Source organism: Erithacus rubecula (genome assembly GCF_903797595.1).
Source record: "Erithacus rubecula genome assembly, chromosome: 9".
NCBI classification, from domain to species: Eukaryota; Metazoa; Chordata; class Aves; order Passeriformes; family Muscicapidae; genus Erithacus; species Erithacus rubecula.
Window position 1 is genome coordinate 22,421,271 of NC_136660.1, and position 13,383 is coordinate 22,434,653.

Below are 13,383 nucleotides of genomic sequence, written 5' to 3' on the forward strand. Positions count from 1 at the left end.
GGATTCCAGCTCTCTGCATCAGAGGATTGCTCACCTTCAGCACTCAGAGGTTTGGCTGGGGCTGGTGTGTGACCTGGATTTACAGAGCTGAAAGCTGCTGAGGCCAGCACCACGCTTACCACAGCTAGCAGCAACAACAACAACAAAAAGTGAACACAAATAAAAACGGAAAGAAATCAAAAATTATTTTCTGCACTTAAAAAATTAAAATATTCTGGTGCTGTCAGAAAAAACAAACAAAACTAATACAACTTTTGAATACTGTTTTAGGTGTGACTTGAATAAATGTATAGAACTAATTTAAAACTATCAGTAACAAAGAGCTTCCAGTTACTGGAAAGGAATAGGAGGAAAAACTTCTGTCCTAATCTTGGATAAGTGCTGACCCATCAAACAAATTTCCTACTGTTACAGAGACAATAAAAATAATTTAAGGAATATCAGAATCACAGTTAGCTGCACAAACAAAAGATCTAAAAAAAACCAGTCTGGTGTGACGCCAACAGAGGTTTGTTCTGACAATCTATAGCTTTGTATGCTTTTGTCTTCCCTTAATATTTGTTTTAAAAAACCTACCTTCTTTCCCCAAATTTAAGAGCACCTCATTTAATTTTTTTTTCATCCAGGATAATTTGATAATTCCAAATGTTATTTCACAAACGTTTTTTAAACTAGTGGCCATCAAAGCTGACTGCTGCACAAAGAAATCAGTGTCACTCAGCCAGTCTGCTCCTGGCAAGGGAAAAAAAAGATTAATTCAAAAAGTTCCAGCTGTCCCAGAACCCCAGAGAGGAATGGCTTTTTACTGTAACCCAAAGAGTTTTCAGCAAAGCCATTTTCAGTTTTGTCAGAGGTTGGTTTGGGTTTTTTAGCCCCTCTTTCCCCGAGTGTGTGTGAGCTGGTCTCAGCGAGGAGGGGCTGCTCTGCTGGGCTGGGCTCCTGCTGCCGCCGTGCTGAGGCTGCAGCCCCCGTTTCAGGCTCCTATTCAGTGGGCTGGTTAATCAGCAGCACATTCAAAAACACCAATCAACAGTCTCAGTGAGATAATGAAAGTTATCCTGCATTTGGGTGTTTGTTGGGTCAGTGCCTCCTTTCATTATCAATTATACAAATCATTAGAGGACATGAACACTCGCCTCAGTCTTTCTCCAGCAAATGCTACATACAGGTGACTCTCACTGATGCTGCTGCTGCAGCAGAAATAACTTTAAATACATAACAAATGCCATATAGATGGGGTAATGCAGCCCAAGAGAAGCTTGTACTGCAGGGATCCAATGGCTGGCCAGTGCTGAGCACAACTGCAGCTCTGCTCAAGGTGCTCCAGCAAAGACCGTGGGCCATCCCCCAGCAGAGATAAACCAACTGATCCTTGTTTGGATGACTCATGTGCTCAACTAATTGGCTAAATGGGGGCCAGACCTCTGGTTCCCTCCTGCCCTGACAGTTTGCTGAGCTGGGACCAAACCCAGACAACCACAGCCCATCCCACAGGGCTCCGTCTCCTCCAGCTACACACAGATGTTTCATACTCCAGTTGCTCGTGCAAAGATTGTTTTTCCCCCTCCAGATTTCACCTTTGAAAGCTCAGCACATCCAGCCCAAAGGAATGATAGCTCTCGATCCCTGGCAGTGCTGTGGGTGAGAGAGATGAGCACAACCACAGTTCAGTCCCCTCTGATGCCCCTGCTTGTCCCCTCCAGACCAAACTCACTCTACCTTGGTCTGCATTTCCCAGATACAGGCAAACGGCAGAAAAACATTTCTCCCTGACTCCCATTTCATGTTTGGGATTTGCTTTATTTTGAGAGCGGAGGAAGGGGGAAATGACTTTCAAGGCATCTTAATGCAATTTTATTCCTGCTCCCAAATAAGTATAATGCAAAAAATTAAATCAGCCTTCAATGTGATATGGATGGCCCCAGGATACAGCCGAGGTGATGTCAGTCTACAAAACATAACATTATGTGTCATTGTTTCATGTCATTACTTATTGATTTAATTCCATCATATTTCAGACAACTTTTATTGTCTAGGTACAAATCATCATATTAATAACTGGAAGCACATATGCAGATATCAAAAACACCTTCTGCCACTAAACCAATTTTTAAAATGAAACCAAGAGAAATATTTCAAGAGAAAACTCCTCCAGAAGCAATTTTTCCAGGGACAAGAAAGACCAGGCAACTGTTTTTCTGGCTCCAATGTAACATATAGTCTCATTTCATACTGAGATTCCTTTTTCACTTTTGGTCTTTTATTTTTTTTTCTTTTTTTCATTTTAAATGGGAAAGAATGATGGGAAAAGCGGAAGTCACCAGTTTTGAACACAAGGTATAGTCAAATTTTCTATCTAAACGTATTCCCTCAAATGAACATTATATTGTGTTCAACTTCACTGGATTATCAATTGAATAAAGTGGATATTATGAAATGGCTGTCTTAGAATTAAATTTTATTAATTTTAACGCAATATTTATGTGTCATAATGATAAAAGAGAAAACAGTTTTAATATATAAAGTGATTCCTATTATTATTATTATTATTATTAATATTATTTTTTTATTTTATGGTTGATGCTTTTTCCTATGCAGAAACCCTGAAAACAAAAATATACACTGCAACAAACTGTAAACCATTAAAAATTTTTACACAGCTATGCTTCCTGAAGGAGTTTAACTTTGCAGACAAAGTTGGGTGTGTGTTAAATAATAAGCTTAATCCGAATCAAAAAATCTGACTGTAATATGAAATAGAATTTAAACAAAAGCCTTCCCTGAAATTTAGGTTGGAAAAAATACAAATTGTTTTCTTTTAGTGTCATCTCTTAAAGATATTTCCAAAAATGCATGTTCTTCAAGTTTCATATTTTCCTGTGTTTTATCAATTTGTTTTTTTTGTTTCTGGCTTCTTTTCTTTCCGTTGCTGCAGATGTTTCTCTGTGTTCTCATACACACTGGACTGCAGAATGGGAAAAACCTGCAGCACCATAAATTCTCAGCCCAGTCCCACGACAGCAGATTTTGGATGAAGAAGGCTATTCAAATGCTCCCTTAACAAACTCCCCAGCAATGCTGCACCCAGAGGAGCCTCCCAGAGCACTGTCACCCCCCAGGTATCAAAGGCTTGGGGTATCTTGTTGCAGATGTCCCACAGGCAGCCACGTCAGGGGGTCCCTGTCACTGCTCGTGCCTGCCTGCCCTTTCCAGTTGTATCCTCCAACACCCTCTGCCCAAAAATTCCCAGTGCTGGAAGGAAACACCAGGCTGAAGCCAGCCACAGGCTGGGAGTCTCCCCCAAGGAAGCTGATGTGAGTTTTCCCACTGGTTTGATTTTCCTCTGAGAAGAGTCTGCCAAGCTGGAGACAAATCCTGCAGCAAGGCTGAGTACGAATGGAAAGCAGTGTCCCCAGAATAAACCCCTGCAAGATTGTCCCTAAAATGTACTCTTTCATGTTTCCTCATATTCAAATTCCCTTTTCCTTACCCAGGTTCAGACACAAATATCTGTAGATCTGCCTCAGCCAGGTGATACCTCATTCTAAAGTCTTATCCAATAAATTATTCCACATGAGTTTAATCCTGAGTCCCTGCCACCCCCAGCAAACCCCCCAGAAAGATTTCAAGTTGAAGCCTGAAAATTTATAGGACCAGGGATTAAAACACATCATATTACATCTGGAGCTTCCAAAGCCAAGTGGACCTGAGCAAAGCCAAATGGAAATGCTAACCCTATTTTCATTATAAAAAAAATAACCCAGGCTTCAGCAGTAGTTGTGATACGCTGTCTCATCTTGGGGAACTAATAGACAGGGAACAGCAAGGCTTTAAATGATTTATTCAGTACCCTGGAGATTTTTTTTATTTTCTTTTTCATTTCCACATAAATTACACAAGCACTTTATAAAATGAATACACATAAAACACCTTGTAAGTGCATAACTTAAAAAAAACAAAAAACCCCCAAAAAACAACAAAAAAAGCAAACAAACGAATGTGTTTAAAAATCTCACTGAAAATAGGTTTTCTGGTTGCTTGCTTGTACTAGCTGCTTAAATTGGCAGCACTGTTTTAGATTATAAGTAACTGAAAAATATATACTGTTTATATATATATATCTATATATTCCTGGCATTTGCTAGAAGTGCTTTGTTTAATTGTGTCTCATTCTCTTGGTACAATTAAAAGAACACTAAGTTAAACAGCTGAGAATGAAATCAATTTTTTGCTCTCAGGAACTGCCTTCTAACAGGAAACTGATAAAATAAAACATTGGACAACATTTTGCAAATTATATGGAAATATTCCATGGAAAGAAACGGCATTACCCCCACAAACTGCCACCCAAGTCTTCTCATTATTAAAATACTCGCTGATGGGCACAGAGTCCGTGGCAGCCAGGGACTGTTTGGGCTCTTCATACAATTGAGATATCATATTTACCGTCCTCAGGAGTCTGTCAGATCCTTCTCTTGTTCCCCCCTCGCAAGAAAAAATTAATGAAAAGAGGAGGAGAGACAGCGAGGTGAGATCTGAAGGGTTCCCATCTGGCACAAGCAGAAATTGCTGCTGTTCCCTCCATTTGTTGCATCCCCGAATGTCTCCGGTGCAGACAGCCCGAGGAGGCTCACAGCAGAGACGTGCTTCCCAGGGAGCCTCCTCCTTTGCTTTCAAGCCATCAGTCCAAAATACATATATACATATATATATATATCGACATATATATGTATATGGATATATAAGGGTGCACACAGGCTTTGCACTGTCACCAGTAGAATCCTAAGGAAGTTTTCCTCTGGCCCAGCTGGACGAACACGGGCGGCTGTGTCTGTCAGGGCTGGGCTTTTGTCTGGCAGCACGTCAGCAAGTTCAGGGTCGACACTGGAGACTTTCAAGAGAACAAAGGGGTTGGGGGGAGGTGAGACAGCATTGCTGCTCAAGCAACTCCATGGCTGAGGAGAGTTTTTGGGGTGGCTTTCCTTCTTTTTGTTCTGTGTGGGGGATTTCCCCAGCTGGATACATAGGACACTGTGGTGGCCAGAGGATCAGGGCGTTCCAGCCTTCCTCAGGGAGAAACAGAGTTGCTACCTGCCCCACAGGGATGCCTTGTGTCCCACTGGCAGGTGTAGGTGCCACCAGTGAGTGCCAGACTTATTCACAAGCAGAGGCTACAGTGGTGACACTGGTGATCTTGGTGGAATCATCAGACCAAGGCTGGAGATTCTGGAGGGCGAAGAGAGAGGAGTTGTGGACACAGATGGGGTCTGCTTGGATGGGCTGGTTGATGGTTTTTTGGAAGGCTTCCTGCTGCAGCTGCATGAGGATGCGGTTTGCTTGCTGCCGCTCAGCCTCCCGCTCCTCCGCTGTCTGCCTCCTAGGAGAGAGGGAGCCGTCAGGGGGGCCTGGGGAAGCAAGGGAAGGGCATCTCCAGGGAGATTAAATTGTGCTGTGTGCTCATGATGTGGGAGGGCAGGGGTAGGAAAAGAGCTTTGCCATGGCATGGTCCCACATCCCCTGCACAAATGGCCAGCAAATCCCATAAACAGGGGACTGGCTCTGTCTGTCTTACTGGCCTCGACAAAAATTGCACTGATCAAAGAGAGCTGGGAGCAGCCCACAGCTCTGGATTACTCTTTGTCCACAAGAAAAAAAAAAAAAAAAAAAAAAAAAAAAAAAAAAAGAAACAGAGACAAAACACCTAAAACGTCACACACCAGCACTGCAAAAGTTGCAGTCCTCTGAAAACATGCTCTGGTCTTGCACCAAGAGCCGAGCATGCAAAACCCCAGGAAGAGGTATGGAGCAGGATGGGGTGAGACAGTGACTGGCACTGGGAGATGGGCAGTGTCACCTGCACATCCCCTTCCAGCATCCAGGTTTGCCATCTTGTCTGCCACACTGTGGTGACCAGCTGTTGAGAGTTTGGATGAAGGCAAAACATTCTCATGGCAGGCAGCAAATTTTCAGCTAAACACTAGAAACTCAGTTTTTAGCAGTAAGAAAAATCAAAGCATAGAGTATGCTATCTGGAAAGGGTGAATGACAATGTTTTTCAGAACAGTTTGGACATGTATCTGCCTGGTATGGCATCAGAAGAGGTGATCCCCAAGGAGAGGGTGTTAGGGGGTCAGAAGGGATTCTTTCCAGCATTGTTTGGGCCCTGGCTCTGGGAGCCTGGGAGTAGAGAATAGGATAGGTGGAAATAGCCTGAATCCTCTTATAGCCATAATGGAAACCTCACTCCTGCTTGCTTGGACAGCAGGTCGGTCTAAAGTCTGCAACTTGCACTCACCTGGCACTTCTATTAATGTTGCTGGGAAAACCTGGGAGCAACTCACAGTGCTGGTCCCAGGATGATTCCCAAAGCATCCCCTCCCTCCCTCACACTCCCAGGCTCAGCTGACATTCTCTCAGCAGCTTCAGTGGACCAGTGTCACAGGAAATGGCAGCTTTTTAATTTAGCAGCTCAGAGGGATGTGAGATGTCTCATCGTCTTTGGCCATGGGAATTGGAAGTGGCATCTCTGACCTCCACAGTGACACCTCCGAGCACAGAGTCCCTGGCTCCCAAAGGGGAAGCAGGCTGGGGGTTGGATGCTAGCAATGGGCCTCTGGGCACCCAAGCCTCCAGAAAAATGGCCAGTGTTCCCTCCTGGGAGCAGGTAGCTGGGGGCTCAGTCCCTGTTCCAATCACTGTGTCAACATCTCGCATCAGACATCCCAGGAAGAGCAGACTCAGAGCTGCACCAACCAGGGGAGCAGATCAGTCTCTGCCTCAATTAATATTTAATGAGTCCCTGCACAATGAGACATTCCAGGAGGAGGGAGGGACCCCAAGTCCAGGGCGATCAGGAGCACCACGGTTTGAGCACCTTGCTCCCAAGTGTCTCCCTGCTGCAAGAAGCTGGTCTAGTCAGGGATTCACATAATGGGATTTCCAGGTTCATACTTGCCTGTAAATAGCTGAGTCCACAGCGAGAGCCCAAATCTGAGGAGGGGGTCACACACCACCTTACTCCAACAGAGACAACCAGGTAAGGGGCAAGGGCAAGACTCTTCCCTAACCTGCATTCAGGCAGCTAAATTGCTCAGAGGGCTTATAGCAACTCTTTCCTTGAATACTTCCCACTGCCTCATTCCAGCCAAGCCTGCAGCTGCTCCTTCCAGCTCCCAGTGCCCCAGGAACCACGCAGAGCCCAGTGCAGAGCCCTGAGGCAGTAAGCTGAGTGCCAGGAGCACCCACATCTCCATCACAGCACCCAGCAGGCACAGACGCATACAGACAGAACTTACATGCCTGTGTCCCTCTGGCTCAGGCCAGAGATTCTCTTATGTCTAATATTACAGCTGAGGTCTGGCTGCAGCCTTTCCCTTAGGCAGAAGCAGGATTTTGTTTCTCTTTACCCAGCTATTTTTTGTAAAACACGTGAATAGGTTTGTATCCTCTGCACCTCTGCCAAAAGAGGCTGAATTTAGCCAACAGACGCAAAGAGTATTGACAGATGGATTTGCCTCACTTCCTTAGGAAACCTGGTTAGAAGACACTGCTGACCCCGTTTTGCAGGCCACAGCAGGACTGTTCCTCCTCCAGGATTCTGTTTCTGGCCAACAGAGATCACTCCAGCTAGAGACTTCCTAACAGTTGGGGAATTGCTCTAGCATGGGTTCTCTGGGGAAGAGCTCACTGTCGTTGAGGCTTCACACACCCTCTTGGTTTTAAATTCCTTGACCCCCATTTCTTACCCAACCTCAGCATAGTCAGGCTTAGTCCTATTAACCCCGGGGAAGACTCTGGGGAAGCTCTTTCCCCCCATTTTGAAGAACCTGCTTGTCCTCCAACACCCAGTGCTCAGCACCCAGCAGCTCAGCACGCACCTTCTCTGCTCTCTGAGGGAGCTCTCCCTTGCCCATCACGTCCTGCCCCCGCAGGAGGCCTGTTCCCAGCCCAGGGCAGGGGGTGTTCTCAGGGCTGGGGTGCTTCCCTCGGGAACATCCCGGGAACGTGCAGCTTGGGAGGGGCTGGGTCACTGCGATGGAGCCCTGGAGGCTCCGTGTGAGCCCAGCCTTCTCTTCCTCTCCGGCTTTACCGGCACGCCCGACAGCAGAACAAAAAGAAAGCGTTTGGGCAAGGAGGCGCCGCGAACCCCGCGGGGACGAAATTCTCCGCGCTGAGCAGGGCCCTGGACTCCGATAGAGCCGGGCCGGGGGCTCCCGCACCCTCTGGTGACACTGACACACGTGTGTGTGCACACACATTTGTCCCCGCGGCACACCCGCACACGTTTTTACACGCAGGTCCGGTGTGCACACACGCGTAATCCACGGCCCGCAGCACCCCACACTCGCTGTGTTTTTTATTCACAGCCCTGTGCACCTCACACACACACACACACACACTGAGTGCGGGAACACACGGGCACGCGTGGTTTTCGCACTGACCGCGCATTACACACGCCCGCAGGTGTGCGCACACCACATGCACACGCACGGTCACATTCACGCACACACGGGGCTTGCACGCCTCTGCGGACCATCAGTGCTCGTGGCAGAGCTGCTGGCAGCGAGGTCTGTCCCCCCGGACTGCCCCACCGAGACCCCCGGTCCTCACCTCCACTTGGTGCGCCGGTTCTGGAACCAGGTCTTCACCTGGGCGTCCGTCATCTTGAGGGCCTTGGCCAGGGCAGCGCGCTCGGCCGAGGCCAGGTATTTCTGCCGGTGGAAGCGCTTCTCCAGCTCGCAAATCTGCAGGCGGGTGAAGGAGGTGCGCGGCTTCTTCTTCTTGGGGGGCGTGCGGTTCTGGTAGGGGTGACCTATACGGCGTGTTACAGTGAAGGGTGAGAGGGCCACTGGGGGGGACACGGGAGGAGGGGGGATGAGAGGCAAAGAAGCAAGCAGCGACACATCAGCAGAGGGGCTCCGACTCCCGGCCGCTGGGCTGGGGACCTCCCCCCACCGCTCCGAAGCCGCGGCTTCCCCGCCGACGCCCACGCACGAGCGGCAAAAACTCGGCGGCGGCCCCGCGTACCGGGAAGGCCCGGCGGCCTTTCCTGGTGCTGCGGCACCCGCTGGGCACCGCTCGGCTCCGGCGGAGGGGAAGGTGGCCGCTTGCCCGGCCGAGGGCCTGCCGGGGAACGGGGGTCAGCAGCGGCAGCCGGTCCTGGCGCCGGGCCGGGGCTCCGCGCTCCGTGCCAAACGAGCTCGGGATAATTTCGTTTAGGCGCGACGCTAACCCCATCGGCCCCGGCCTCGTACACGGCAAGTAAAGTCCCGGACTTTACTTCTTACGACTTCATGTTCTGATTGTTTGTTCTTTTGTTTTGTTTTGTTTTAAATATATATGGTTTTGTCTGGGTTTGGTTTTGTTTCTTTTTTTTCCAACCCCACAAAAATACAATTTGAAAAATCACATTGTGTCTAAGTCAGGAACAAATTGAGTGAAATCCACTCAGTTGCTTGCCAGGGGAAGAGCCCGTTCATCCACCCAGGGCCGTGCCCGAACTCAGCACCATCGGGTCGAAATTAAACGGGAACTCTCAAAAATTTGACCTCGGTTTCCACTCTCGGGAAGAAGTGCTAATTTTCCCCCGTTGTGATTTAGTTCTTTTTGTTTGTTTGTTTGTTCGCGTCTTTATTTATTTCTTTTCGTTTGAGATTTTGCTTTGTTAGTGCCGAAAGACGAGTCCAGCTACACCTGGAAACGGCAGCCAGGCCGGGAAGCGGCTCTAGCCCGAGCCCCGCTCTGCTCGGCTCTGCAAAAAGTCCCTTTTGGTGGGGAAAAAGACTGAGCCGAAACCTGCAATCGGGGAAAGCCAGCTCGGTTAAGGAAAGCAACGGGACAGCCTTCCTGGGCAGGCCAGGGCCAGGGCCGGGGCAGCCTCTCTGCCTTCCCACCGGCCCGGCAGAGCTTCCCAAATAACTCTCGGTTCTGAAGGAAAGTTTCCCCGAGTGTTGGCTCGGGCGGCAGGGATTGGGCAGCCGTGCCCGGGACTGGCGAGAGGTCGTGTGCGGAGTTTACCATCCCTTTTCCTCCTTGCCCGCCTTTGCCGAACCGTATCGCGGGGAAAAAAAAAAATGTAAAAAAAACCTACACTAAACAAATAAATAAATTAAAGAGAACTAAAACAACAACAAAAGAAAACCACCCACATATACAAACAATCAAACCAACCAAAATATCAAAACAAACAAACAAAAGGAAACACAACTCATTTAGGGGTCACTGAGTACGCCTCATTTCCCACCCCGTCTTGCTTTTGGCCTCCTCCAGGACCAACTTCCCAGAACAACCCCTTCTGCTTTCTCCACCTGGCCGGAGAGATCCCCGGCTGGATCCTGCGTACCCCTGCGGGCAGCGGCTGCCGCGCCGAGGCCGGGCGGCGGGGGAAGAAGCGGGGCAGCGGGAGCAGAGAGAAAAGGGGGTCCCGGTGGCACAACTCACCTGTGAACCTGTCTTTTGTATACCGCCTGTTGCTCTCCATCCAGGGGAAGGTGAGCCCCGTGAGGCTGTTCATGCCGTTCACTGCCGGCACGGCGGCGGAGAGGGGCTGGTGGACTCCGCCGGCCACGGGGCGATGGGCCGGGACGCGGATCACCCCGCCGGCCGAGCTCAAGGTGTTGCCGTTCATGCTCACCGCCATGTTCACGTTGTAGGAGCCGGGCAGGCCGCCCATGCTGCAGGAGGTGCCGGTGTAGGCTCCGGCCGCGCCGCCGCTCGCCCCGTAGCCACCCGTGACCGTGTTATAGGCGCTGCCCACGATGCAGCCCAGCCCGTAGTCCGCCGAGTCCTGCAGCCGCGGGTGCGACACCATGCAGCTGCCCGGCTCCGACGTGTTGAGGATCTGGTCGATGCCGAAGCTGATGGGCTCGGCTTGCCCTTGGTGCAGGTGGTGAGCCCCGAGGTGCTCCATGCCGCCGCTCGGGCTGCGGGGCCGGAGCTCCAGCCCGGGCAGGGCGGCACAGCCCCGCACCGCCCCGAAACCGGCAACGGGGCCGCGCACAACCCGGGCACGCCGGCTACGCGCTCAGTCCCATAGCACGACGGCAGAGCACCCCAAGAAACGCCAGCAGAGCCACGCGAGGCCGGGACACGGCAGCCACACGTTCAGCCCGAAGACACACCAGCACAGCCATGCGCAGCCCAGGTACAAGAGTGAAACACCCCGCAGCCTGGGGCGCGACAGCCGTGCCCAGCACAGGACACAGACACTGGAGACACAACCGCACCAAACACACCCAACAGCTTCCAGGAGCCGAGATCGACACCCCAGGCACGCACACTGGTCCCGCTCCAATGAGACCCAGCACCCCCAGACACCAAGACACGTCAGGAGCCTCTCACACAGACACACAGACACACACAAGGGTGCCCCGGGGACCCCTCGCTCCGGCGGGCGGTGGGGAACCGGGAGCCCCGCGGAGCGGAGCGCGGCGGATTGTGAGTGCGATCGCCCGCCGCCCCGCTTGCCCATCAATCACCCTACCCAGGGCCTACTGCTGCAGGCCCTCACTCTCCATTGGTTGGATGCTGAGAGCAGCCCAGTGAATGACAGCAGAGAAGAGCACACAAGAGGAGTTTCTTCTTCCCCAGCCCCCTCTCGCACCCCCACCGCAAAGAAAAAAAAAAAGGAAAAAAAAAAAAAAAAAAGAAAAAAAAATCACCTCCCTTCTCGGCCTTATAAAATGAGCGCTGGGTGAGCGCAGAACGTTGGGGAATGAAATAGTGGCTGATACGGGGCGGCAGAGCAGGGACGTTTGGTCTCGGAGTTTGTGGCCGCAGACTGCTGGGAAGGGGGATTTTGGCTGCCAGCCCCCGCCGGAGAACCGAGCCTAGGCTGCGATCCCCAAGGGCTGCAGCTCATCCCGAGCGAGGGCTGAAGCCGGAGGCTCCTCTTCTGGTGAGGTCCCAGACCCGCCGTGCCCCTTTGTTCCGCGAGGGTGTTCTCAATTTCAAAAGTCAGCACCTTTCAAAAAGCCGCGGAAAAGGCGGCTCTTTCACCACCAGACCCCAGAGCAGAGACACGGGGGCGTTGAGGAGAGCACCCCACAAGTGCCCGGACTCGTGGAAAGGGTGTGATGGGAGGAGGCGAGGGGCTTCTAGAGCACACCTCCCCCCGGAGAACCCGGGGCCGGGCTCATTCCCCCGGGACGCTGGCAGGCCCCGGCTGCGCCCCACGGGGCAGGGGACACGGCGGACGGGGCACCCGCCGCTGCTCACCCCGCCGTCTGCTGCCGCCGGCCCCTGCCGCGCCTGCCCGCGGGGAGATGAGTGATTTCGTTTAAAAAAATAATAATTAAATATATATATACACAAAAATATTCTAAAAGTTTAAAACAACATGAAAATTAAAGCCGCTATTGCAATTTCTGTAAAACTTGTTGCCCTGGCCCGTCGGTGCCAGAGTCGGGCCGGGGCAGAGCCGCCGGTGGCACCGGGCACTGCCGTCCCCTCGAATCTGCCCTCCCGCTGCTGCCGAGCGGCTCTTCCCAGTGCGACCCAGCGCTCCCGGCCGCGGGGACAGGGTTTTGCGAGATAGTTTGTGCTCTGCCCGCCTAATCTTTCCTGCTACGGGCTGTGACCGGCCCTCCAGGCCCTCTCCTCCCTGGCTGGGGCAAAGGCTGTCCTTCCCGTCTTCAGCCTGCCCGTGGTTTAGTGTCCACAAGGAACCGTGGGGACCCCACAGGACAGCCTGCTCTGGGGTATCCCCCATACTAAACAAATGGCGCTGGCACGGAAAGTCGGGTCTGTGCACTCAGGTACGCCTCCTCACTCATCACCAGCTCCATCATCCCATCCTTATCCCCACACTCCCAGTGTTGCACACAGGCTCACAAACACGAGCTCAGAAACACCCATGCTCACAGTCCCACACATTCTCTTGCACATTCGTGCGCTTATTCAAACGTCCCCACACACACACAGTGACAGCCCCCTGCGCACACACAAGTTGTGACACACGGTCTCATTCACACCTTCACAACTGTGAGTATTCACACCCACAGTCACTCCCAAGCAGGCAGCAACACACCCCAGTCCCGTGTGTTCAGACACCCCCAGACACGCACACACACTCACATCAATCCTTGTGGGTTCCTGTCACCCTCACTCAAGCCACAACCCTGCAGTGATACCCCAAGTTCCGTCACTATCACCACACCCACCACCACAGGGGAAGGCGGGCGGCAGCAGCAACCCACAGCCGCCCCTCGGCCCCATGCCCGGCGGGTGCCCAGCCAGGCTGCCCCCACCGCCACCCAGCCCTGCCTGCCCGCTGGGGTCGGGTTTCCCCCCCCTCCCAGTACCTGCCTCAGTTCTTGACTTCTGAACTCTTCAGGGAACTCGCTGGCGCCAGCTCCATCAACCAAAGTCCTTGTGGTTAGGAGG

General features: G+C 51.6%; 1 protein-coding gene across 1 annotated transcript; it reads right to left on the reverse strand.

Moving 5' to 3' along the window:
* Positions 1 to 3,832: 3,832 nt before the first annotated feature.
* On the reverse strand, positions 3,833 to 11,467 carry TLX1 (T cell leukemia homeobox 1). The gene is made up of 3 exons (XM_079312696.1): positions 10,441 to 11,467; positions 8,611 to 8,812; positions 3,833 to 5,377 (listed from the first exon to the last, which is right to left on the reverse strand). The coding sequence occupies exons 1-3, from the start codon at positions 10,907 to 10,909 to the stop codon at positions 5,155 to 5,157; spliced, it is 894 nt and encodes a 297-aa protein (XP_079168822.1). The 5' UTR covers positions 10,910 to 11,467; the 3' UTR covers positions 3,833 to 5,154.
* Positions 11,468 to 13,383: the final 1,916 nt, after the last annotated feature.

Coding starts and splice junctions, on each gene's coding strand:
- TLX1 (XM_079312696.1), bottom strand. CDS start 10,909: ATGGAGCACCTCGGGGCTCACCACCTGCACCAAGGGCAAGCCGAGCCC. Junction 8,813..10,440: donor TACAAAAGACAGGTTCACAG/GTGAGTTGTGCC, acceptor CACGCCGTATAG/GTCACCCCTACCAGAACCGC. Junction 5,378..8,610: donor AACCGGCGCACCAAGTGGAG/GTGAGGACCGGG, acceptor CCTCTCTCCTAG/GAGGCAGACAGCGGAGGAGC.